This window comes from Brachyhypopomus gauderio, chromosome 14 (genome assembly GCF_052324685.1).
Source record: "Brachyhypopomus gauderio isolate BG-103 chromosome 14, BGAUD_0.2, whole genome shotgun sequence".
Lineage (NCBI taxonomy): Eukaryota > Metazoa > Chordata > Actinopteri > Gymnotiformes > Hypopomidae > Brachyhypopomus > Brachyhypopomus gauderio.
Window position 1 is genome coordinate 22,625,365 of NC_135224.1, and position 25,473 is coordinate 22,650,837.

At 43.5% G+C, this 25,473-nt stretch overlaps 4 protein-coding genes across 11 annotated transcripts; 2 read left to right on the plus strand and 2 right to left on the minus strand.

Annotated features, from left to right (window-relative positions):
- Positions 1-2,259: 2,259 nt before the first annotated feature.
- On the minus strand, positions 2,260-3,744 carry gng5 (guanine nucleotide binding protein (G protein), gamma 5). The gene is made up of 3 exons (XM_076972963.1): positions 3,522-3,744; positions 2,837-2,989; positions 2,260-2,753 (listed from the first exon to the last, which is right to left on the minus strand). Exons 1-2 carry the CDS (start codon positions 3,600-3,602, stop codon positions 2,864-2,866), a joined length of 207 nt encoding a protein of 68 aa, XP_076829078.1. The 5' UTR covers positions 3,603-3,744; the 3' UTR covers positions 2,260-2,753; positions 2,837-2,863.
- A 3-nt stretch (positions 3,745-3,747) lies between these two features.
- On the plus strand, positions 3,748-12,305 carry LOC143475199 (meiotic recombination protein REC8 homolog). Of its 5 annotated transcripts, none has more exons than XM_076972962.1 (18): positions 3,748-5,171; positions 5,309-5,377; positions 5,709-5,851; positions 6,366-6,441; positions 6,532-6,646; positions 6,962-7,034; positions 7,300-7,367; positions 7,480-7,552; positions 7,704-7,884; positions 8,018-8,188; positions 8,304-8,442; positions 8,793-8,862; positions 10,218-10,396; positions 10,704-10,752; positions 10,922-10,991; positions 11,109-11,188; positions 11,460-11,554; positions 11,656-12,305. In XM_076972962.1, exons 1-17 carry the CDS (start codon positions 5,116-5,118, stop codon positions 11,513-11,515), a joined length of 1,668 nt encoding a protein of 555 aa, XP_076829077.1. In that variant the 5' UTR covers positions 3,748-5,115; the 3' UTR covers positions 11,516-11,554; positions 11,656-12,305. The 5 variants fall into 5 exon arrangements, 4 of the variants coding, with proteins under 4 accessions (XP_076829077.1, XP_076829074.1, XP_076829075.1 ...); XM_076972959.1 differs by having other exon boundaries at positions 11,109-11,207; positions 11,656-12,304; XM_076972960.1 differs by having other exon boundaries at positions 8,018-8,176; positions 11,109-11,207; positions 11,656-12,303.
- A 572-nt stretch (positions 12,306-12,877) lies between these two features.
- On the minus strand, positions 12,878-17,565 carry LOC143474891 (uncharacterized). The gene is made up of 5 exons (XM_076972547.1): positions 17,128-17,565; positions 15,677-15,955; positions 14,445-14,654; positions 13,914-14,074; positions 12,878-13,690 (listed from the first exon to the last, which is right to left on the minus strand). The coding sequence occupies exons 1-5, from the start codon at positions 17,192-17,194 to the stop codon at positions 13,646-13,648; spliced, it is 762 nt and encodes a 253-aa protein (XP_076828662.1). The 5' UTR covers positions 17,195-17,565; the 3' UTR covers positions 12,878-13,645.
- Positions 17,566-17,576: 11 nt separating this feature from the next.
- On the plus strand, positions 17,577-25,456 carry ipo13a (importin 13a). Of its 4 annotated transcripts, none has more exons than XM_076972540.1 (21): positions 17,577-17,771; positions 18,356-18,481; positions 18,583-19,196; positions 19,361-19,501; positions 19,596-19,737; positions 19,944-20,110; positions 20,288-20,408; positions 20,664-20,811; positions 20,928-21,109; positions 21,189-21,215; positions 21,556-21,690; positions 21,763-21,900; positions 22,694-22,774; positions 22,861-22,998; positions 23,185-23,254; positions 23,345-23,397; positions 23,582-23,648; positions 23,750-23,808; positions 23,990-24,079; positions 24,416-24,597; positions 25,094-25,456. In XM_076972540.1, the coding sequence occupies exons 1-21, from the start codon at positions 17,709-17,711 to the stop codon at positions 25,188-25,190; spliced, it is 2,841 nt and encodes a 946-aa protein (XP_076828655.1). In that variant the 5' UTR covers positions 17,577-17,708; the 3' UTR covers positions 25,191-25,456. The 4 variants fall into 4 exon arrangements, with proteins under 4 accessions (XP_076828655.1, XP_076828654.1, XP_076828656.1 ...); XM_076972539.1 differs by having other exon boundaries at positions 23,158-23,254; positions 25,094-25,455; XM_076972541.1 differs by lacking the exon at positions 21,763-21,900 and having other exon boundaries at positions 23,158-23,254.
- Positions 25,457-25,473: the final 17 nt, after the last annotated feature.

A 25,473-nucleotide genomic window follows, 5' to 3' on the forward strand; every position in this document is an offset into this window, starting at 1 on the left:
CTTTTATCGGAATGATAACGCGGTGCCGCACCTGCCACCAATTAGTCAGATTTATTTTGGTTCTAAGGAAAACGTTTAATGAGTAAAACCCTGTTTATCCAATATAACAGCTCGACCTCCAGGGTGATCAATAAATAACTCAGCCCACCACCAACACTGAGGTGAGCTATTTCGTATCTGAATTTGTGAGCAACAAAGCAACTGTACAGATACTTTCATAGGTTATAGATTCGGGATCCACAATTTAAACGATTATAAGTATTAGTTTATTTTTTAATAATTTGGGCTTTCACGAAAACAGGATTTCAGAAAAATTTGAATGCTTTGGACAAATCAGCCCAAATTTGGCAGGGCATGAATGTTTTAAACTGAGTGTGACACAGTAATCTTATGTGACACATAAACCTGCACAGATTTCCCCAGGTGCCATTAAAGTGCTTCAGTTTGGTTCAATTGTCTCAGTTCGGTTTAATACGGGGAAGACTGCGGACATAACAACTGGCCAGAAGACCATCATTGATAAACTCTATAGGACGGGTGAGCCACAAAAGTTCATAGCTACAGAAGCTGGCGGTTCACAGAGTGTCCAATCATATCAATGGAAGATCTAGTGGAAGGATAAAATGTGGCAGGAGAAAATCCACCAGCAAAAGAGACGAGAGACATGGGCTTCAGTGGGTTATGAAAAAGAATATTCAAGAACCTGGCAGAGGTTCAGAAATAGTGGAACGAGACAGGAGTCTCGTTTCAAAAACCACCACGGGCTTCATGATTCCTTCTGCTAAGGATCTGTATGGAGATGCAGATTTCATCTTCCAGCAGGACCTGGCCCTGCCCGTCACCAGAAGCACCAAAGCCTGGTTTGATGCCCATGCCTTCACAGTGCTTAACTGACCAGTCAACTCACCGGACATAAACCCCATTGAGAATCTATGGAGTATTCTCCGGAGGAAAATGACGGCTACCAAACCCAACAACAAAAGAAGAGCTGATGGCAAGCGTCAAGGAAATCTGAGCCTCCATAAGTCCCAGGCAATCATACTCAGTGTGATTACTGGCACATCTACTGTAATAGCCATAGCTTGTTTTACATTCATCTTCATTGTCTGTGCAATATCACATGTCTATTTAATATATTTAAGATATCTAAAATTTGGAACAATTACTCTGTAGTCATAAAAATAAAATAAAGTAGTTTTTATATGTACATACACTAGTTAAATTGTAATTTGTACATCTTATTGTAAATATTGTCGCTGCAAATTGTGGAACTCGCAGGTTTTTCACTCACCGGTGTCCCTGTAACTCTGGTGATGTGACAATAAATCTGATTTGATGCCACAGGCTGATTGACTCAATGCCAAGTCGCATTGAGGCAGTGATTAAACCAAAGTATTGAAGATTGACGTATCATTTTAAAGTGCCATGTTTTGATTTGATGTGATCTAATTTTTTTCCTGCAAAAACTGAAGTTGTTTGGGCTAACCTCCACAGTATTCAGATTTTTTAAATCCTGTTTTTTGTGGGTTTTATGAGCTGGAAGCTCTAATTATGTAAAAATACAAAATGTAAATAATTAAGTGTGGGCCCTGAATCTATGTATTTATAAATTTTTAATGGAATTAGGTAAATTAATAAACTTTTTGGAATGGGTCTGTATAGCTTATACAAATGCTACAATTTGCTATGTATACACACATTTGAAATCTTAATGTTTCTTAATGAGTGTCCATGATACTCATGCCAATATCAGTGTTTAGATCTTAGAATACTCAAGACATTTTACACAATGATTCACTCAGCGATTCAAAAGATGTTACTCTTCTTAGTATTAGCAAGACCTTTTGTGTTGAGCTGTCTGTTGGTGCACAAAGCCAAATGTGTCTAGAACAGTCTTAACCCTGCTGAAGAAGGATAGACACTTAAAAACACAACGGGACTGATTTTTGCTAGAAAATCATGCTATGGGCAGTCATGGCCTAGCGGACCGGAGGGTCGTGGGTTCGATTCCCAGACCTACCTGAGGCCATGACTGAGGTGCCCTTGAGCAAGGCACCAAACCCCAACTGCTCCCCGGGCGCCGGGCTAGGGCTGCCCACCGCTCTGGGCACGTGTGATCCACAGCCCCCTAGTAATCACTGGTGTGTGTGTGTTCTGACTGCACAGATGGGTTAAAAGCAGAGGACAAATTTCGTTTGGGGTGTAAAAACCACAATTGACAAAAATAGCAAAAGCAAACAGGGGAAAAAAACAACGCGGTAATGTATATAAATCAGTGGTTTATTTGTTACAAAAAATGCCAGGGGTAACAAGGTAGAAACAAGAGTAGTTAAAAAAGAAACACACCAAGGCACAATAAATTACCGAGTTCCACTGCAGGGCCACATGAAATACAAAAGTGTTTTGTCCACCGAGCTAGAACAATACTAAACACTTCTTAAGGCAGGCTTATTAGTTTGAGGTCTTCACCTATGAACACTGGACTGCCCAAGCCAGATTTGTGACAACATATGGATAAAAACTCATGTTACTGTACTAATGACTGTAGTTCTGTTTATTTTATTTGACAGCATATGCACCTGAATTGAGGAATCCAGTGGGCAAACTCCATGTCGGTTTTAAACATCAGTGTTAATGAGGTAATGTTACAGGATTTCTAGCTGAACAGTTTTGTGCTCTTGCTGGTTAATTTACAGGTTATGGCAGTGGTTCATCTTTTCCCCAGCATAAAGGTCACAGGAAGAGGGAAGAGACTGCAAAAGAAAGAATATATTTAGCAAAGCCTGTTCCTCAGCATAACTCAACTATGCATAAAGAACACAAGTTCACGTCTTACCAATGGCAGGAATCCACTCTAAGGGTCTCACACAAAGGAGCAAAGCTTCTGTGTCCTGAAGGGGTTCGTGCTCGAAGACACTCCAGTCAGCAAAGGGTCCTGAAACGCGTTCTGCACGCAGAACTGCTGAAGTTCAGCCGCCGCCTGAGAGACCTGAAACCCATGAAGAGCATTTTAACGTGCTAGCATTAGCAGCGGGAACTAGCTCGCCCCCCGTCCCGTCGTGCTTGAAGACGCTAGGTAGCATTAGCAACAGAAACGACCACAACCCCCGTTACAGGCCCTGACTGCCACACCCTACGGTATAACGTTAGCTGGACACATAACCGTTTCAGACGTGTTGAAGACTAAACGGGAGGTTTGTCGGTAATATTCCCGGTTCTTGTGTGTTGACACCGAGAGCTACTCGGCTAACCTGAGGTAATGTAACCGCCACATAGCACTGCTAACTACGGATGGAAACTCGGCATCTCGCCAGCTACTTCGCTACTGTCACAAATGGCATCGTTCGTGGACAACGGTGGTCGTTATTCAACCGCACACACGACGGCACAGAGCCCCGTTAAGGGTCCCCGTTACCGGGCCTGGACCGACCTGGCGCTAACGGGTCTGAGCTGGCCACGCCCTTCTTCAGCCAGCTAGCCACAAAGCTAAATAGCATCAAACTGTGGAAGGAGACGCTCACCTTAACTCTGTTGATATTTGCCTCGAACCGCAGTTGCTGTACGATTTTCTTCATTGCGACAATATTAGACGCTGATGACATTGTGAAAAATAGTTATAAAGAGCAGAACACGAAATAAACGCCTAAGTGAAACGGTTTCCGTTCAATAATCTCGTCGCTGCTCGTACTGCTGCTACGGGAAGCCGCTGGTCTTACCGGAGGGGGCGGAGTCTAAAGGCTCAGTTACGCGCGCGACTCTGCTGCGCGCGACCGAGCGGCGGAAGCATTTATACTGGACGCGTCACATTCTGTGCAGCGTTGTGCGTAATGATATGTGGTAGTATAAAGAAACAGCCCTCAAAAACAGGGGGATGAACATTTACCTGATGAATTTTAATGTCGCTTTGTGTTCCAGGTCTGAAAAGTGCTGGAATTTAGGCTAAAGTACTTGAAAATGCTTGAAATTGTAACTACTTCGTTTCACAACAAATAGCTGTCTGACTGAACAGTTCTCCTCACAGATACAAACCTCTTGTAATTGCAGGGCAAAACACGAGAGAACGTGAAGAAAATAAACTACCTTTTAATAAAATATACGCTAGCTTGGTATCTAAGTTAGCTACCGGAACAAATCCTAACCAAACTACCATATATTTAAGTAGATATTAATACGCCAACAAACTTATTTTATTCTTCTGCTATTACCAATCACGTTGCCATCTCTTTTAATGTGATGTAAAAGCGAATTATTTCAAATCATTTCGAGTATATGTGTATTTGTATAAATATGTAACTTAATTAAACTGAAGGTGCTGGAAAATATTGAAAATGGACCTTAAATTCCACTTTGTAAAGGTGTATGAACCCTGCAAACATGACTTGTTCATTCCGCTGAAGTTACAAAAATGGAGAGGTGCACGACGTAGGGTTTATATTATAATAGGGTTTAAGATTGGATTGGTAAAACCTGGTAAGGATTGGTGGCATATTCTTCCAACCTAAACGAGTTTAATTGACGTAGATCTAATCAGTCATTTTATCCCATTCTAATAGTGCGATATTACATGATAATTATCAGTATAGACTACTTAATTATGCCATCACCAAAGCAATTCAAGCTACCTGCGTTAAAGAATAAGTCTCAGTCTACCTTAACCTCAACCTCAAGTTACAGGGAAACGTAGCTAAGATGATGCTAACAATGTTAGCCTTCAGACACAAATCGTTTTTTGGGTTTTTTTCTGTTTGGGTTATTTCAATATTAATGTCAAAATTGGTTGCGTCTGCAAGATAAACAACTCTTGGTATGTTTTCAGGTCAGCTTTAGATCTTGAGGACACTTAGTAAATCTGCTCCGGACTGGGGCTGCTATGGCAACCCGATGGTCCAATAAGAAATGGCCATAGTGGGAATGATTGTGATTAGATTGGTCGAGATTATCCTGCTATAACATTGGAGATCTTCCCAAAACATGTTACACAAAAAAACTGACATCGATTTAAAAGGTTTTGCACATTAAGCACTAAGCTAAAAGTATACTAATTTCTATCGAAAGTCCGATCATACTTTTATTGGAAACTTTATAGGCTATAACTAAATTATACTATCTGGAAAGATGTTTTACTATCCTAATGTACTCAATCACAGAAGTGGATGTTTCGCTACAATATGGTAAGTTTTATTCGACTTCAGTATTATGAGGAGTAAGGCAAACGCTATTTCTTTTTTTGATAATAGATTATCCACAAAAGATATCTACACATTGTCTCCATGTTGTCTGCACTGGATATATTCTGTATTTTCTTCAGGCTGGCAGCCACAAAAGGCAGGAAAATTACCCGGAGAGATCTGATTAAAGTTAACGTTCAACGAACATGGTAAGCGCACTTTTAACTCTAGGGTTCGTATTTTTCAACGATGCGTCTCAGTCCACACACACATATATATACACACACACACACACACACATATATATATATACAGTATAGGTAATAAAGGGTTATGTGGTTATATAGTTTATATAAAAGGTTATACAGAGTATATATATAGATTCAGTATATATATATATATATATATATATATATATATATATATATATATATATATATATATATATATGGTATAAAATCTATTGGACTCTCTTCGCCACATATATAAAGTGTGATTGGACCAACACAGTGATGCCCACACTGCGTGATGTTCTCCCAGCAGCGACATCGTGGACTACGTGCTCGTGCGCGTGGCGCCCGCGGCCCCCGGGCTGCCGCGCCCGCGCTTCTCGCTCTACCTGTCCTCGCAGCTGCAGTACGGCGTGGTGCTGGTCTTCCACAGGCAGTGCCAACTTCTGCTGGGTAATGTGTGAGAGGGGGTCCGGGTCCAATCAACACCGTAACGCCAACAAGTATTGTTTTCCATGTTTAAAAATGGTCTTCAGACCTGCCTGTTTCTTTTGCACAAAAAGGAAGCCATTTAGTAAGTGATAATTACGAGTTTCACATAATTATTGATTAGCATGTCATTATTTTAAAATGCTAAGTTATAATCAGGCCTATGATTTAATATCCTATGATTGCGAGATATGAAGTCTAACATAGGAGATTAGTATTTTATAAATTTAATAAAGCTGTTTAATTAACCAGCTTGTCCGCTGTTCTTTCCCAGTTCAACTACAACATTCATTGTAAACCATTACACAGTCAGCACTAGAATGCTGGTATAGCCATTTACGTCCCTATTTTAGGTGCTCGGGAAATGTTTCATAATTACTGCAGTTCTAAATTATCTGCTGTTCAATACTCGACTGGTGCAGTTCTATCGATTTTCTAACCAAAACGTCTTGTAACGTTTTTAATGACTGTATCACAGAGGAGCTTCAGCAGGCCATTGACAAAATGCACCGATACCGCAAGATCCCGATCGACATGCTCCCGGATGACATCAGGTCAGAGGTCAAGAGTGGCTTTTGATCATCAGAATCACTTTTGACGACACCAGAGATGAAATGCAATAAGACATTCTTCATTTGTGTCAGGCAAAAGCACCTGGTTCCTGATATTCTTGGGGTCCTGCAAGAGTCAGAGTGGGCAACAGATCCTTTCTTTGGAATAATGGATTTCGGCATTGCGAGCCCAAGTCACCTGATTCAGGTAGATATGTACACTGACGATGCTGCGGTTTAAACGGCTATCAACTATGCCCTCTGCTGGATAAATATGGTACTACAGCTTACATTTCTGATATTGATATTGTCTTTGGAGAAGTGATTTTGTATTTGAGTGATTGTAGTTTTTGCCTATATATAAAACCATGAAATGTTTTAATTACTGGTTGATGTTTTTTTAACTTGCAAAAACAGAAGCATACAGGAACTATGACTACACACGGGCTTGTTAGAGATGGCCTTGACTGTGAATTACCCAAGTTCCCACTGGTAGTGCTTCTTGTGTTCCCTTGATTGGCAGCTGGCTCCGCAAATGGAAGTGGTTCCACCAGAGCGCCCACCTTCTGTAAGAGGTGTGAGCCCACCTTCAGATGGTGAGCAAGACCATGAAACTGTAGCTGACATTAACACACACATCTGTCCGTATTAGGAACAGGTCGAGTTAAAGACTGGGACACTGCAGGATCTAAACAGGTGCCCACAGACGCTCATATAGGGCCAGAGGATGAAAGAATTGGAGATCCAAATAACTGCAAACAGTAGTTAGATCAGTGCAGTAGGTGGGAGGAGCCTCACATAGATCAGCGCAGTAGGTGGGAGGAGCCTCACATGGGCTTAAGAAGTTCTGCCTTCCTGCAGGTATCACCGCCAGCCAGGAGTCCATCACGTTGACAGAGAGGAAACCCATCATTATGCAGCAGCTTGAGGTATGTCTGTAGATTGGTACCCTTGGCGGAGGCCCACGGGCCTGAGTTGCAGCTTCGGGTCATTTTGGAGTATCTCACTCACTCCAACGTGTTTGTGGGCTGCTCTGGTCAGTTTGAAGTGGAGGACCTGCAGGAGGTCGACATGACTGACATGCTCCTGGAGCAACCAGATCACTTCCCTGACGGTGAGGATAACGCCCCCCCTTTTTATAACGCCCCCCTTTTTGAGAGCGGTCACCCTCGGTTTTATTGCCAGCTATCACTGCGGAGGAAGTGTTGCCCACTACAAGTAAGTCTTTATCCTTTTTACATCCCCTCTCACAACCTCTTTTACAGGTGAAGAGGACAGAGAGCGTGAAGCTGAAGAGGAGAGACAGCAAGAGAGAGAGGGAGAGAGAGAAAAGGAGAGAGAGAGGGAGAGAGAGAGAGAAGAAGCCATTGAGAGAGAGCATGAGAGAGCAGTGGCCGAAATCGAACAAATGAGGGAGCTGACAGGATCTACCATCTCCATGGAGCCGTACGTCAGAAAGTGCTTTCTGGATCAAATAGTCCAGAGCAATGGCTGCAAGTTCCTTTAGTTGTCCTTTAGTACCAAGAACCTGTCAAGTGTCCATTGGGTGCGAGGAACTGTGCCTCTTTCCCTCACCCAGAGCTCAAGTCACTGAAGTGTCCAGCAGAGATGTCTTGCCGGCAACCGAGGAGGAGCTGGGGCTGCCCCCAGAGATGCCTGAGCTGGAGGAGAGAGAGAGGACCCCGGTTCCTGAGCCCCTCCCATTTCCACTTCTCTCCCCCAGCCCAGAGGAGGAGAGGTATCAGCAGCAGTACGAGAGCCCTCAACTGGTCTGGAAACTAGAATTCAGTCCAACTCTAAAAGGCGGTAACGTTTTGTTCCTGTCCTGTTGCACCCGCTCTCTTCCTCTGGGTTGACGCACCAAGTACTGAGTCTTCTCCAGAGCGCCAGAGGAGGAAGAGGAGGAGGAGGAGGCAGCTCGTCTTCTTTGACGAACACACACAGATTTCCCAAGAAGCACTGCAGGCACAACTCAATAACCCAAGAACTGAAACCAACTCTTTGGTAGGATCTGTGTTCTTTTGTCTCTCTCACACACACTGTCTCTCACCCTCACTCTCTCTCTCTCTTTATTATGCTGGAGAAGAGTAGACATTTGGCAGCGTCATATCCATAATGTCTGCAAAATAAGATCACTAAATTGACACTGGAGTCATCTCTAAGAACATGACACACACACACACACACACACACACACACACACACACACACACACACACACACACACACACACACACACACACACACATTCTCATGCCCTAGTTGACTAAACATGTTTGTAGTTATTGTTTCATTGTCCACCTTGTCCCCAAGACACTATGTCAAAAACGTCCCCCTCGCTATCTCCTTCCCAGGATGACATCTTGATCCACGCTCCTTCTCAAGAGAGCAATGCTGCAACACTTCTCAGTAACCCGTGCATGTGTGAGTGACTCTTCACACATGACAATACTTCATCCTCTTCATACATCATACTCTGCAATACTTCATGCTCTGGGCCCTCATCCTCTGTCCACACACCGTCTAAACCCTCCTGCAGACATTTTACAACATTTGGCAGATGTTATCCAGACCATCTTAGCACACAGTATGTCAGTTCCCATGGCAGTGAAACTGAATGTGAAACTGAACTCTGGTTCAGCGAATCTCCCCAATCCTCCTATCTTCATCTGACATCTTCATCCTCCTATCTTCATCTGACATCTTCATCCTCCTATCTTCATCTGACATCTTCATCTGACATCTTCATCCTCCTATCTTCATCCTCCTATCTTCATCTGACATCTTCATCTGACATCTTCATTCTCCTATCTTCATCTGACATCTTCATCCTCCTATCTTCATCCAACATCTTCATCTGACATCTTCATCCTCCTTATCTTCATCTCATGACAAATCAATGAAGTTGCTTTCTCTGACCATCCCTCCTGACATCTCCCTGTCATAGACCTTCCCCCTGACATCTCCTTGTCATAGACTTTCCCCCTGACATCTCCCTGTAATAGACCTTCCCTCCTGACATCTCCGTCATAGACCTTCCCTCCTGACATCTCCCTGTCATAGACCTTCCCCCTGACATCTCCCTGTAATAGACCTTCCCTCCTGACATCTCCCTGTCATAGACCTTCCCTCCTGACATCTCCCTATCATAGACCTTTCCCCCTGACATCTCCCTGTAATAGACCTTCCCTCCTGACATCTCCCTGTAATAGACCTTCCCTCCTGACATCTCCCTGTAATAGACCTTCCCTCCTGACATCTCCCTGTCATAGACCTTCCCTCCTGACATCTCCCTGTCATAGACCTTCCCTCCTGACATCTCCCTGTCATAGACCTTCCCCCTGACATCTCCCTGTAATAGACCTTCCCTCCTGACATCTCCCTGTCATAGACCTTCCCTCCTGACATCTCCCTATCATAGACCTTTCCCCCTGACATCTCCCTGTAATAGACCTTCCCTCCTGACATCTCCCTGTCATAGACCTTCCCTCCTGACATCTCCCTGTAATAGACCTTCCCTCCTGACATCTCCCTGTCATAGACCTTCCCTCCTGACATCTCCCTGTCATAGACCTTCCCCCTGACATCTCCATGTCATAGACCTTCCCTCCTGACATCTCCCTATCATAGACCTTCCCCCTGACATCTCCCTGTAATAGACCTTCCCTCCTGACATCTCCCTATCATAGACCTTCCCTCCTGACATCTCCCTGTCATAGACCTTCCCTCCTGACATCTCCCTGTAATAGACCTTCCCTCCTGACATCTCCCTGTCATAGACCTTCCCCTCGACATCCTGCAGCTGTGGAGGCGGAACGCCATCATCCACCCTTTCCGCTCCCTCTGGCCTCCACAAGAGGTCGTCCCAGAGGTTGTCCCAGAGGTCGTCCCAGAGAGGGAGAGGGTAAGAGAGGAACTGGACGAGGGACAGCCTGAGGAGGAGGTCGTCTCCAAGGAGGTCAGAGGTCAAACCTGTGGCAGGCTCTCTCAAGTTCAAACTAATCCTAACACAACGAATCAAGTGTTCATAACAGGTCTTTGCAGGTCTTTTAAAGTCAGTCTTTTTCATGCCATTCTTATATCTCCTTGACATGATGATTGTAGACATCTCAATCATTATATCTTGATATTGTGAATCAGTGAAGTACATTCATTCTTCCATCCATCCATTAATCCATCCATTCATTCATTCATTCATTCATTCATTCTGTTAACTGTTTGAGGCTTGGGATTATTGTACTATTATTGCTCCTTTACCTATGCAGGTACCAAGAGAGATGTCAGAGTCAGATATCACCCACTATGATACTCCAGGTCAGATGTTAACAGTGCTTCTAATCTGGGAATAATCCCTCAGATTGCAGGGGATCACAGTACATAGAAGCAGAGATCACTCAATATTTAAATAAACACTTTGCTCTTAGTTATTTATTTAAGTTTCATATTTAATTAAAAGACCTTCCATATTACACCCCTCTTCCAGTATCATCCCTGGGGATTTTGGAGACCACAGATCGAGACACATTGCCCCTGGAGATGTCCGAGACTCAGCGGTGAGTGTCAACATTCCACCGCCTCCCCGTCTGCGGGCTGGTGCAGGAGGTCATCTCACCTTTGACCTTGATGTTCCTACAAATACTCTAGTTCCATATGTATTTTTGCATGGGTAGGTCTCCAGTTCCCATAGCCACCTACGGGTTGGAGGACATTCCTGAAGAGAGGGCTCCAGAAGTGGAGCCCGGGCCTATGGGTATTGAGGATGCACTGGGGTACTGTGAACTTAACACATACAAATAATTCTGCAACTTTATAACACACTCTGGGTCTAATGCAGACTTAGTAACCCTGCACTGTTGTTTAGTCCTTTGTCTTAACATGTCGTACAGCCGGGAAACTGGGCCTCCATTAATCACATAACAGTTGTACTGCAGCAACATTTTAAGTGTGGGCACAGTGTGTTCTAACAGAAGGTGACCTGTCATTCTGGAAAGCTCTCAAAAGTTCCTCTTATGTTGTTGAAGGCTGGTTACGGAGGAGAAGGAGGTCACTTTTCACTCTTTGCTGCCACCTGTGGTGAACCGCAGAACTGTCGCGCACGCCTTTTGGAACCTGTTGGGTAAATCCGAATGGAACGCACACATATTGGCAAATGGAAATCTGTAATGGCATGATATTGTATCCAACTCTTTGTGATTAATGGTCCTGTCACGTTAACAGAGCAAATTGACTTGAAGCAAGTGACAGTACACCAGGACACGCCATATGGTGACATCATCATCTCACAGATGCGGCAACCTATGGAAAGACGGACGGAGTGACTTTTTTATGTTAGATACAATGCAGTTATTTCTATTATTGTATATTCAACCTTTTCTTAAAGTCTGACTTTTTGTTAAATAATTGCATCAACATTTTATGAGCTGTTACTGGAATCTTGACTGATAATGACTGATACATTATCTTATTAAGTTCACACGTTTTTAACAGTACGTTATTGAATCCATTAAATGTTCTTGTTTGTATGAGTTAATAAGAGTTCCATGTTGTAAGGATTGGTGATTTTAAGGTTTTGTATTGTTTTTTATATTTCACATAAATTGCTGTATAATTTCTGTATGAGATATAAACTGTGATTCTGCCAGTTCTGTTAACTTTAGAATTTAAGTACTAGTGCTTTGTTTATTATTATTTTAATTTAACATCACATATTGCTTTATCTACCTGGGTTAGGGTTAGTGATAATATGTGATATACGTGATAATGTCCTGTTTAAAGTTTTCCTTGATAAAATTTAACTATTAACTCTTTCATATCGCCAGTCTCACTAAAAACTTTTAAGAAATTAAATATAAAATTGAAATATAAAATATTTTTCTATACATTGAATACATTTAATCAAAAACAGCAACATTGCCTTTTTAATTTAATTACCTTATTAAAGTCTTTTAAAACACTGAAATATTTTGTTGTAGTTGACTGTGGGATGAAATACATCATTCGATATTGCTGTCCAGAACTTGGACAGTAGACTTAAGGATTCTTCCTATGTTCAGAAAGAAACATGTAAACTAGTGTGGAATATTGCATGGTGTGTCGGTCCCAGCACCGCAGAGACACGCCCACTCCGACGGCCACGCCCTCTCTCAGCATCGCCACACTGTAACATTCCATTCACTTGTCTTTCATCATTTTCCCTCACGCTAGTCTTTATATAAGGTTCCTGTTGTCGATGCTACGCGTTCACTTCGCTGAGACTGGAAGACGACAGTGAAGACTCTCTCTTAAAGCACCACGAGCTGTTAGTGCGTCCAAACAAACCCCTGGTCTCACACCGTCACTGCCGCCATTACAGTATACCCTCACTGGATAACAACGAAACTGCCTAGTCTCAGTTTAGAACACTTTATACAATATTTTTATTACTTAAAATTCTCACACATTGTTTTGATTTCTGTGATCTACAGAGCGCTAGGCAATACAGTATAGTGCTACCATGATTTGCAATATAGTATATTTGGCACAATATATACAATAGGCACTATTTTAACCACAATATATTGCATCACATTTAATTTTGGAATTTTAGTTAATTAAACAGTAAATCGACATTACCGTTAAATTCAAGAATTTTAAAACACTAATACGTCAAAAAAGATCTATTCATCATCACTGAATTGTTATATTGGAGTCCTAAAGGATAATACATTTGAAAAATTACCTTCAAATAAACTGGAAAATACAAATAAGTCCTCTAGATATTCTAGAGGATAGTTATTTCACCTCTTCATTCACCAACACAAAATTGTACAAAAAAGATTTAGCAAAACATTCTCTACTAATGAAAATAAATTCCTGACACCACAGTGGCATCTCAATTAACAACTGGTCAATTATAGTTGTAATAATACTTTCAACATCTCAGAGAAAACAAGGAATTTCACCCACTCTTTGGGAGGGCTCTAAGTGAGTTTGTTCATTCCAGGTCCCCACACCTGATAACTCTTAAATCAATCAGACTTCATTAACGTAAGACCTGATGATGAGGGTCCTTTTGGGAAAACCAATATAAGTCAGCAGTAGCAGTTTTGACCTGTTCAGATTGTGGCGTTTTTATGCTTCAAGGTTCAGTCTTGAATCAATCCTAGCGGCAGGTGGCCTCTGACCTGCATATATCCAATCAGAAAGTGGTGGCCCTGAGCATCGCGTCTTAATATGTGTATCTTGACAACGGCGCATCCTCCAATAGATCATCCTGTGGGGAAGAAAATAAAACAGATTTTGCATCATCGCGCAAACACATAAGCTTGAACAACGGACCGATCTGAAGATCAAGAAGAAATATCTCGAGCCTGTTGTCAATTATATTACTTTATATTCTTATACCTTTGATGGTAAGTACCGAATTCTACATTAGTACTGTATTCTTCATCTGTGTTCTACCCCAGAGCACCGAAGAGTTGGACCTCTAGACTCACCATAGGCAGGTCCTGAAGTCGATGGAACTCCGGATGCTGGCTTTGCCGGCGAAACCTGAGGAAGAGCATGATGGACAGCAAAGCTGTGCTGATGATGAAGATGGAGACCAGCCCGGTAAGGAGCAGGTCCAGAGGGGAGGCAGGAGGTCCTCCGCCCGAGACTGAAACATTGGAGAAGAAATGCAATATGTAGTGCCCAGTCTCGACAGGCAGGAAATGGCTTGGGGCAATACTAGAATTACATGCTAATCAATAACTAGGTACTAATTACTCATTTAGTTTCACTTAAGAAACTTTAAACCAATACTGCATGACCTACATATTGCTTACAAATCTCTATATTGTAGGTGTCAGTAAACCACAAATGTACATCTATTGTGACAAGGTACCTACATTAAATAATACAATTCCCTGCCCTCTGTTCACACAAAATAGATAAATCATTATAAAAGACGGCAACTTCTGTAATTGTCTAAACACGAGTGAATGCCAAGGCCAATCAACAAAATATTTTAGACATTTTTCACAAACCTTCGTCCCCCACATCAAGTTCGGAGGGTGTGTCCTCTTTGAAGTTCTCCAAGGGAGCAGGTCCAGTGGTCTGGGGGTCCTCTGTGAGGGCCATCAGAGTTGAAGCTGGGCCAGATGGAGAACTTGAAGGAACCAAGGAGACTGCCTCAGAGGTGGTAATAGTGGCTTGAGTGGAAGAGGTCAGATGTTCCTCACTGAGCCTGGAAGATCCTGTAGAAGAGGTAGGTGTATACCTCAAGGTGACACAATAACTGACACACCATTAATGCTAACGTAGCTCACTTGGTAGAGAAGGTAGAGCAAGGTGCTACAGCATCAGGTTCATGGGTGTGTTTCCCCAGGACGCACACCAACAGCTGTACTGAGTACAAGAGTGCTGGTGGAGATTCTACACATGCCAACATTGCGGAATGATTAACAAAGTTTTGCCACCAACAAATTTCCAGCCCACCGTATTCGTATATTAAGAAAGCAACCAATGATTGGATGTCTTACACAAACTGCATGGAAACAGATTGGACACTGAGCCAGAGTATACCAAGAGAGAAGAAATCTAGCCATGCTAAATATGGAAAGGTTCTCAATCTGCTAATGATAAACACTTTAATATTTACAAACCTCAGCCAAACACAGCCATGTGCCTGGGCATCTAACAGTGTTTCATCATGACTAGTAGGTCCATAAAGCATATTGGGAGAATGTGCAAAACCAACAGTCATGAAAGTTGTGAGACAGTCAGTTCATGTTCAGTATGTCAGGTGTTCAGTATGTCAGGTGTTCAGTGTATCAGGTGTTCAGTGTATCAGGTGTTCAGTGTGCCAGGTGTTCAGTGTGTCAATGGTTAAGTATGTCAGGTGTTCAGTAGGTCAGGTGTTCAGTAAGTCAGGTGTTCAGTAGGTCAGGTGTTCAGTGTGTCTGTCTTTTTTACGGTAGAACAAATTACCTTCAAAAGGAATTGAAGTAAAATAATATAGGATCATGCATGCAGTCAATGCTCTCTGACTGTATAATAATAATAATAATAATAATAATAATAATAATAATAATAATAATAATATATAGGCCAATTATTATTTTACTGTCAGTAATATTTTTGACTTGCTTTACAGTGTATTAATGTAGGCTAGGGGGCTGAAAGACACTCTAGACTCCAATAAAAACAAATTCTCTGATTTTCAGTGGTAAGGACTCTTAAAACAATTCATTGCTGAGGATAATCTCCGAGCGGTTACCTTGCACTGCGTTAGGACTGGTGAGGCGTCCTGGCAACTGGCACTTCTTGGAATGGGAAGGAGTGGCGTGTGTCTGGATGGTGCCGTGTGTGGTGACAGGCTCTGGTGGGGGGGAGGGGCCTGTGGCTTCAGTGGGCGAGGTGTCAGCTTGAGGAGGATAGAAGACGTTCACGAGGGCCCGAGTGGTCTCGGCCTCTGCAGCAGTATTATGCGGGGTCACACGGGGGTGAGTGGCGATGACGTCAGTTCGGGGTGAGCCGGGGGCAGGGCTAAATTCACCTACATGAAGCAAAAGAATATAAGAACGAGGTTTTTTTCCCCAGTTTTCAGAATTTTGGTGATCTAACTGAAATAATTGTTTGCTTTTAGTGAATGTGACACAGAAATGTTCTTTGTCAGCGGTGGATTTAAAACATTTCATCCTTGTGTGCTTTCAAATCAGTGCCTTTCAGTGCGCTTTCAGTGGTTGGCAATGAATCTGAGCAGGAAGTACAAAGCACCTGTGACCTTTAACTGCTTCAGAAGTGCAAAGGGACAAACAAGCCAGAAAGGAAAAATTATCTGCACAACTCTTGTTAGAGAGATTACATTAAAAAGATAAAAAGATTACATTAAAAAAGAATTAAGGCCATAGATCACACTGATAAATATTCAGCGTCAGGCTGTCTTCATTAACACAAACTGAAGTGCATGACATGAATTTCAAATCAAGTCCCAAACTGAAGTTCTCACTTCAAGAAGCTAATTAACAGATTCTGGGGGAGTCCTGAAAAAGAACAAGACTGTTAGATTTGGTGTGAATATATAATAAAGGAATTTGGTATCAGGTAAATTTTTTTTAACTAAAAGTCAAGTATATTTCAGTGATAAGATGTTTTTATACTTTAATTGCACATATTCTATAGAATACGTTTTACTTAAAAGACATTTTAAAAATCGTTTTTAGTCCAATAAAATGATCACAGCTATAATTAAATCTTCTCTGCCCTTCAAGTTTTAATATTTTACATCCTAATTACTCAAATTTATGTCCTAATGTGTCTAAGGTGTCCTAATAAACACCATAGTCTCTAATCAGCAATGTGCACTTTAATATTACAAATACTATGTTAATATATAATATAATGCTAATATATACTTGCACATATACACATATATACATATTATACTTTATATACTTTATACATATATAAATAAGGATGTATATATATATATAATGTACATAGATATATGCAAGTATATGTTGGCATTATTATTATATTATTATTATTATTATTATTATTATTATTATTATTATACCATTTGTCTACCAAGTGTATTGTTATATTAACGTCATGGAAACAACAATGCACCATTAAGCCTGAATGCCTTTTACCACAAATCTTGTTTTGCTGGTGCAAAATCCCAAAATACACAAACATATTGTTTAAGAGGTGAAGGGACTCTCTTACCCTTCAGGTTGAGCGCGCTGCTAAGAAAGGCGACAGTCCATATAACAACATCCATCCTAGTCCTCATTGTATGTTTAAGGAGAGGACCTGCTGCCCAAGTCTTCCTGGCCCTCGGTGATAATGATCTCCGTTCCGTTCCGTTTCTTCACGGCGCACATCATCTCTAAAAATATCCGTCGGGGTTGGGGTGTGGAAAAGAGGGCGTGGCTCCCACTCCAGGCAGCTCGAGCGTGCGAGGCGTGTTTGATCGCGCACGTGAGCTTCTCCTAAGTTTCAGTGACACGTCTCGAGACTGCCGGTGCGCCAGATAAGGGTGGTTCCAATAATCGGTTGCCTTCCAAAATAAACGCATGCAATGTGCGATTCAGCATCGACGAAGTGTCGTTCAGCGGAACCCACGTGCGCTGGATGGGTTGGGTTTACGTGTTCTCTCTCCCACCCCCTCATATGCACGTATCCCCACCCTCACAACCCCACTGTGCACAGACAGATAAAGGCACGCTTAAATCAGCAAGGGCGAAATGATGTATTCCGCTTAAATATCATAGATTCATCTAAGGGTTGAAAGTATCAAACAGAACATGTCGGCAGACCTGGTGCAGCTGTCAGACTCGGCGGAGTTTACGGTGGATGCAGTGGAGAGGGTAGGATCAGACAAGTCCAACTGATTTACACTATTAAACGGTTTATTCCTTCAGTGCTTGAATCCAAACAAATTGTTTACTGCATATCAGTCTGTCGACAGATTATTAGCACTTTGCGCGAAGATTGTTCTAGTGCTTTGCTTTTTCCCGTTGAGTTAGGTGTTTTTGTCTGTATTATTTTAAAGGTTGATCTGTCGATTCTATCGGCAATTCGTTGAGCCATTTATAGGCTAGTGCTATAGGTCATATGCCCTAAAACATCTGCCTTTTTTGTCTGAAACACAATTTATTCTTAAACGTCCCATATCTTCAAACTTGTTGCCAACAACACTTGTCTGATGCATTCCTGAGGTATTTGTTGTCTAAAGCTAAGGTCAATATAGGACACTTGGGGGGGTATAAGTGAAACTCGATACCCTTGGTACGCTATCACATACTAATAATAACTGGTAGCATGTGCAGTTAGGTTGGCATCCCCCTCCGATTCCAATTGTATCCTTGGCAACTGACATGGAGCATGTGTGTGTAGTTTAGACACAGCACGGCCCAAATGCTGAATAGATGTCTGCTGCTATCTTGCCCAGGCTCTCCAACAGCTGTACTACGACCCAGACATGGCCCAAAAAAGCGTGGCTCAAAAGTGGCTGACACGGGCTCAGGCATCCCCACAGGCGTGGCACTTCAGCTGGGCGCTGCTGAGCCCTGGTAAGGTGGGTGCTGACAGCTACAAGCTTTTAGAACTTGATCATTTAGTTTCCATCATCATGATGTACCAGCATGAACACCCAACTCTCCCCTACACCTGCTCCAGGTGCCAGAGATCCAGTTCTTTGGGGCCAGCACGCTTCACACTAAGATCACCCTGCAGTGGTCCGACCTGCCCCACGAGCAGCGTGAGTCCCTCCGCTCCCAGCTCGTCGCCCAGGTGATCCAGTTCGCCTGCGGGCCCAAGATGGTTCTGACGCGTCTTTCTGTGGCCCTCGCCTCTCTGATCCTTCATGCTGTCCAGGACAGCTGGCCGACCGCGGTCCCCGACATCCTGCTGGCATTCCAGAGCAGGGACGGGGGGGCGGCAGAGGCTGACGCCCGGCGCCTGGCATTGCTTGAGGTTCTGACCGTCCTCCCGGAGGAGCTCCAGAGCAGGGGACTTCCGCTTGAGCGGCAGGCCCAGCTTCGAGCTGCCCTGGCCGGGGAGTGGAGCTCGTTGTGCCCTGTGCTCCATCTGCTGCTGGGCCAGGAGGGCGGGGAAGGCCGGGCGAAGGAGCGGGCCCTGCGGTGCGTGGCGTCCTGGCTGGCGCTGGACGTGGACATGAGCAAAAGTGAGGACCTGCTGCAGGACAGTTTCGCACTTCTCAAGGAGCCCAGGCTCTTCGACGTGGCCGTGGAGACCATCGTGAGCGCCCTTTCTACCAGAGACTACCAGAGGTGTGGCACAGAGAAGGTTTTGGGACTGATGTGTTATGGTTGGGGATTTGATGGTTATGGTATAATTCAGAACACCTGCAGTGAAGGTGATAATTTACCCTCAGGTTCTTTAGAGTACTAGGACAGAACTGCTATTGCTAATATGAATCACTGTGAATGTGTAGGTTTGCTGACACGCTGCTGAAGATAACACCTCTGGTGCTGGGTCTCCAGGAGCAGCTAAAGACAGCAGTGGAGGACAGAGACATGGAGACATCTCATGGAATCTGCCGCATTGCTGTTGCTTTGGGGGAAACACACTGCAAGTTAGACACAGCGCCATTTGATAACCTAGACATAATGACGTAGTAACGTCTTAATGAAAGGGTCGTGTTTTATGGATGTATATGTCCTTGTCAGGACTCTGCTGGAGAAGGTTGAGCACTGGCAGGGTTTCCAGGCTCTGGTCAGTATGATTCTGTCCTGCACCAGTATCCCGGGGCACTACCCTGTAGACGAGACCTCCAGCTCTCTCACTCTTACGTTCTGGTACACCCTACAGGTACAATCCTTAATAGGGAACTTGTGCATAGACCAATGCCATACAACTTTTGTGCATACTAGTATACTAATTTATTTCCACAATGTTTTCTTTGAATGAGAGCTCTCAGATTTCAAGCTTAGATTTGTGCTCTAAACACCATCTAGAACACCGCCAGTAAAAAGCAGCGTATTCACTCAGAGCCAAGGTTGGTCTTTGCATTGCAGGATGATATCTCTTCACTGGATAGGGAGAAACAGACCTTCTACCTGCGGATTTACAGACCGGTTTACCTCCAGCTGGTGGATATCTTGCTGCAGAAGGCTCGGTTCCCCAGTGAGGAGGGTCACACCTCGTGGTCCGCCGACGACAAGGAGCAGTTCAGGACCTACAGGTGGAAATCCCACCACGGTGGTTTCCATTGTTTGATGAGTTCACCGTCTTTTTAAAAAATCCTTTCAACACTCTTTCACTTCAGGGTATATTATTACTGTATATACAGTAAGCTTTAGTCATGTTTAGACGTACAAATCTATTGTTGCAGTTGAGAATGACGTTTGTTGGGTTGCAGAGTTGACATTTCTGACACTCTGATGTACGTGTATGAGTTGCTGGGCCCCGAGCTGCTCCGTAACCTGTATGATAAACTTGGTGCCCTGCTGACTGATAAGACGCTTTCCTCCTCATGGCAGGTCAGTGTCTCTCAGCATCTCTTTCTTCTCAGTGCAGCTGGAGGGTGAGACGTAGCTCAGGGCCATCACGGCTATCGGGTGGTCACTTTAATGGCGTCTCTATAACGGTGTCTACATGCAGTGTGACTTTTGGAATCTGAAATCAACAAAGCTGAAGATCCACCTTCTGTTAATGCAAATTGGAAATGCATCGTGTATGGTTATTGTAGCAGTATTGTAATAGCATTGTAAAAGCCATCTCTGTCTTTCATGGAGGATATAGAGGCTCTGCTGTTTGGCTTTCAATCTGTAGCTGAGACAGTAGACGTCGGTTACTCAGATGTCATTCCTGGCCTGATCGGCCTCATCCCCCTAATCACCGCTAACAACATTCAACTTGCAGAGACCATCATGCTTACCATAGGTACTGCACTTAGACACCCAGTAGGCATGTTGCATGTAAACTACGAAGTTTGCTGTTTTAAGATGCCGTTTCAAATGTCGTTGAACCCGTGTGTTTTTGTGCCTGTGTACCTGTAGGGTCATTGGCAGAGTGGTTGGCAGACCACTCCCTCCTGCTTCCCACCGTCCTGCATATGGTCCTGCAGGCTCTGTCCCGCGCCGACCTCTCCGTGGCCACTGTCTCCACCCTCAAGAGGCTCTGCCGTGAGTGTCGGTGTGACCTCTGCCCCCACGCGGACGACATTCTGGCGGCCTCGCAGGTATGAAGGTCCACGATGTTCGCTTAAGGAACAACAGTTCGGTCTGGACTCAGTCATACTGTGGTCTTCTCCATTACAGGATTCTCTTATCAAACGGACCCATAAGGTGAGTTCGCCCCCCGTGATCCGCACTGTATGTCCACACAGTTGCGTTGATATGTGTCAGAAGACGACTTGGAGGTGTGGTTCCTAACCAGGACTCCAGGGACTCTCCGCCAGTGTGCATTTCTGTGATAGCGCAGATAGCAGCGCGTCTGAATTAGCGAATAGTTTTCCGTAGCCCATGATGACCTGGCTCTGATCTGCTGGACCTGAAACAGAAGAATCATGCAGACTGGACAAGTGCTTTGATGATTTGAAAACACTGACACAGATTAAGTAAATGGCCAAAGCTGTATTAGTCAATGGTTAAGTAACGGAGAAGACCGTGTTATATACTCCTGCAGAGCACCCAAAGCGTCTGGATCATGCAGGCGTTGGGCTACCTGCTCTCTGCCCTGCCAGATGAGGAGGTTCTGGGGAAGCTCCTCCCCCTTCTCTCCCCCCACATCCAGGAGCTGGACACTCTAACCAAACAGACGGTAAGACAATGCACAGACTTTACTTGTTCGACATCAGATGGTTTATGACCGTAAAATTGTGTCCCCCCCCAGCCCGATCTGGCCTGTAAGCCGTCTGTCGTGCATGTTGTGGGCCTGCTCACTGGCCTCTTCTCCACACTGGACCTGAACAAACGAGGCGATGGGTCAGAGAGGGGCGGTGCCGGCCCAACCCAGCCTCACGGCAACCCGGTGGGCAACACTGGATATAGTAGACATCAACACATTGACTTCACTGCTGATCTCCATAGAGTGTTAGATTTAGTGGGCAAAGCATCACTGGATGAGCCTCAGTTTCCTGAAGTTCAAAACAAAAACTCTTGAGCGGATCATTTTAAGTTAACCTTTGTAGTGTTTTTTTGCCATGCTGTAACCTGCGGAAGTTCAAGTCATACACAAAGAGCTGAACTCGTGTGTTGAGGTGTATCTGTGGTAGCCAGTCACAACAAACTTACATTTATATTTTTGGGCATTTAACAGACACTCTTATCCAGAGAGATGCTTTGTCATCTGTTCACTGAATGCATCCTAGACAATACCGTAGATAGGCCAGAATTCAACATACCCTTGAACTACTACTAAACTACAGGAATAAATGCCATTACCTAGTATTGCAAATAAACACAGGCTCAACTTAAGAGGAATTAAAAAAAACAATAGAAAATAAATAAACAGACATACTGTAAATAAACATACAGTGTAAAGTACAAGGACAACAAGTGCTATCTGTGGTGTTAGTGCTCATTTAAGTACTCAACAAACAGGAGAGTCTTCAGTCTACGGTTGAAGACGGCAAACAGACACTGCAGTCCCAACAGCTAGTGGAAGATCGTTCCACCATCTTGAAGCCAGGACAGAGAATTTTTATAGATATAAAGTAGCTTTCACTATTAAAAATTATTTACACAATTGGCCTGAAGGGTTGCACAGGCAGGCATATTAAACAATGCTAATCTGTAATTGTTTATTTGGCCTGTTCTATTAGGTTGTAGTTGTGCTGCAGCAAGTGTTTCCCCTCATTCAGACCCTGCTGAGCAAGTGGCTGAAAGATACTGAGGTGGTGGGGGTAAGTGTGTGTGTGTGTGTGTGTGTGTGTGTGTGTGTGTGTGTGTTCGTGTTTCAATCTGTAGATGTACTACTGTTTCTTCACAGGCTGCATGCGCCATGTTTGAGAAGTCAGTGAGGACCCTTGACTGTGGCTTTGCCCCCCTTGTCCCCCAGCTCTGTGAGCTGATTGGTCAGCTGTTCAGTGTTTACCCACAAGCCTCGGTTTTGGACCTCACACGACAGGTTGGATAAGAATGTAAAGATTCGTCCTCTTAATTGTACTAATGTAAACATGAACATTTAATATAAGTATGGGCAGTGATAGTTGGTTTGAAAACTTTAATCAATTAGTTAATTTGCAAAATATGACATGGAAGAAGTGATAATTTGTCTTTATCTTAGTTGGTTTGTGTATTTGCTGGTGAGAAGGAGCACTTCCGACCAATCGCTGCCCTTTTGGAGGTCATCACCAATATCACCATGTCTGTTTTTCAGCGTGGTAAGGCTGCTAGAATCAAAACGTTATTATTGATCTAGTGACAAACGTTTGAGACATGCCATGCATTATAATGTGATAAACATGTTTCAGGTGTGAGGGACTATCCTGATATGGTTGATTCATTTATGCAGCTTCATGTACAGGTGTGTTTTACTTTAGTCTCAATGAGACATTTACCACTAAAAAAATATAATCTTAACCATCTTTTAATTGGGAGATTTAAAATGATTAAAAAGCAGGCAGTATTTCATGAGGAATTTGATTTGATTTACTTTGATTGTTTTTCTTTAATTTTTTGCCCTGTAAAAATTTTCTTTTCTGTTGCAGGTTTTGAAAAGAAAACCAGATCTGTATCTTTCAAAGGGTCTTGATATCAAAGTTGTATTCTACTGTGGTGAGCAACTGACTGGCACGATTCTTGTCGAACATTTCAGATTAATCAAACCGCACCCAACATTTGTCCTGCATTCTAATCTGGTGCCGCTGTCTCTGTAGGAATCTTAGCGTTCAAATTCCCAGAGGCCCCCACACTGAAGTCAACATGTCTTTTATTTGTAAGTCCGTTGGTGGGAAATCCAGAATCTCCTTTTCGTCAGTAGCTAAACGAACATTTGGTTCTAGTGATGATATCGGTGATATTTAACAAATGAGCAGTTGTTACTGACTTAAGCCTAGAACAGGTAAATAGAGGAATAAAGAGTCTCCCTTACGTCTCCTCTGTGTGGTTCTGTTCAGACTGAAGTGATCTCCCACTGTGAGGACGTCCCGGCGGTGATGGAGGTGCTGGAGGAGGACGGCACGTTGCTCCTCCACACCCTGCTGGAAGTGAGAACATATCCATTATGACACTTTACCCAGAAATTCAACAAACGTGTGTTGCTTCACAACAGGTTCAGGAAGGATTGAAGAACTCATTTTTTTGCAGTCAGCCGTTGAACTCGGAGTTGCACCCTGATCAAAACTGGGCCTTTACTAGGCTGTATTTAGTTACAACAGAGTAATAAATGTTATAAACTGATCCCAAAATAAAAGACCACAATCCCTACACAGTCTACACACCATATAACAGAAAGCGCCGTAGTGGTATTCTGGGAACTCTGTGCTTCTGTTGCTGGGGATGGGGCACCGGCACCAACGCGAGCGACTGTGGTCTCTGTCCAGGCGATGGGTGGCCAGGCCCCGGTCGGCCTCCTGGAGCTCCTGGCCGACGTGGTCTTCTCCCTGGGTCGCCACTGCTCCGGCCTGCTGCCGGCCCAGCTCCGAGAGGCCCTCCTGCCGCACGGCTTCCCCAGTGCCCTCCTCGGGCCGCAGCAGAAAGATCGCTTCTGCCAGCAGGTCCTCAGGTGAAGCCTGGCTATACACACCACTGCTTCATGATAGTGGCACAGACCCACTGGTGCAGTGGAGTCAAAATAATGATAAAGGAATACGTTTCATTTGCAGAGAAATACTGTAGGAAGCTTTAGTATTTTGTTAATGGTTTCAGGTTATTCCTGAAATTTTACAAACACCTTGTTGACATTTGAATGCCACTCATTTTGATATCATTTCCTCAATATCAACAGATCCAACAGTTATACTCGCTTGCCAATGACACTCCAAATTCCATCACCAGCTCTACGTTTGCTTAGTTGAATAGGAGTAATAAGGAATGATCGAACACTCAGTTTCATTCATCTGGGCCATATCTGAAGTTACACCATAAAACATATTTGTATTTTAGTTATTGGTGTGCTCTCCCAAGGTGAAGGGATTAAGGTGGGATTAGGTGGGATTAGGGTGCTAATACTGCAGGTTGCACCACAGGTGTCTCACAGGTCCATTTATGCCCCTCCTCAGGGAACAAGTCAGCAAATGGAGGATGAGGGACATCGTTAAGGAGTTTTCCCTAACGTGTCGAGGTGTACCAGGAATGGAGCTGGCCACAACTTACTAAACAGCCTGAAAGCCTCATTGGGGTTAGAGACTGTGTCTCATAATGAGACACCGAACACACAGAGGTACCTGGCAGGACTGAGACGTGTACGATTTCACACTTGTTCAAAGCGGGTTTTTAAAAACAGAGTGGCATGATTGCAGTGTAGCCGTGTGATGGATTGGTCATAACAGGAAGTGCTGTTCTCAGGTGCCTGTAAATTGTAAATGTAATCCTAACAAAGAATTAATAAAGCAGTAACCAGCATTGTAATTCATCTTTCCTAAATTCATAAAATACTTAA

Bases quoted from the DNA above. Each gene is read 5' to 3' on its own strand.
- gng5 (XM_076972963.1), bottom strand. From the start codon at position 3,602: ATGTCATCAGCGTCTAATATTGTCGCAATGAAGAAAATCGTACAGCAA. The intron at 2,990-3,521 runs GTGAGCGTCTCC...CATGGGTTTCAG, and splicing joins CAAATATCAACAGAGTTAAG to GTCTCTCAGGCGGCGGCTGA.
- ipo13a (XM_076972539.1), top strand. From the start codon at position 17,709: ATGTCGGCAGACCTGGTGCAGCTGTCAGACTCGGCGGAGTTTACGGTG. The intron at 21,691-21,762 runs GTAAGACAATGC...GTCCCCCCCCAG, and splicing joins ACACTCTAACCAAACAGACG to CCCGATCTGGCCTGTAAGCC. The intron at 23,255-23,344 runs GTAAGGCTGCTA...AACATGTTTCAG, and splicing joins CATGTCTGTTTTTCAGCGTG to GTGTGAGGGACTATCCTGAT.
- LOC143475199 (XM_076972959.1), top strand. From the start codon at position 5,116: ATGTTTTACTATCCTAATGTACTCAATCACAGAAGTGGATGTTTCGCT. The intron at 5,172-5,308 runs GTAAGTTTTATT...TATTTTCTTCAG, and splicing joins GGATGTTTCGCTACAATATG to GCTGGCAGCCACAAAAGGCA. The intron at 10,397-10,703 runs GTCAGAGGTCAA...TTACCTATGCAG, and splicing joins AGGAGGTCGTCTCCAAGGAG to GTACCAAGAGAGATGTCAGA.
- LOC143474891 (XM_076972547.1), bottom strand. From the start codon at position 17,194: ATGAGGACTAGGATGGATGTTGTTATATGGACTGTCGCCTTTCTTAGC. The intron at 14,655-15,676 runs GTAACCGCTCGG...CCTCTTCTACAG, and splicing joins CAGTCCTAACGCAGTGCAAG to GATCTTCCAGGCTCAGTGAG. The intron at 14,075-14,444 runs GTTTGTGAAAAA...CCAATGTTTCAG, and splicing joins ACTTGATGTGGGGGACGAAG to TCTCGGGCGGAGGACCTCCT.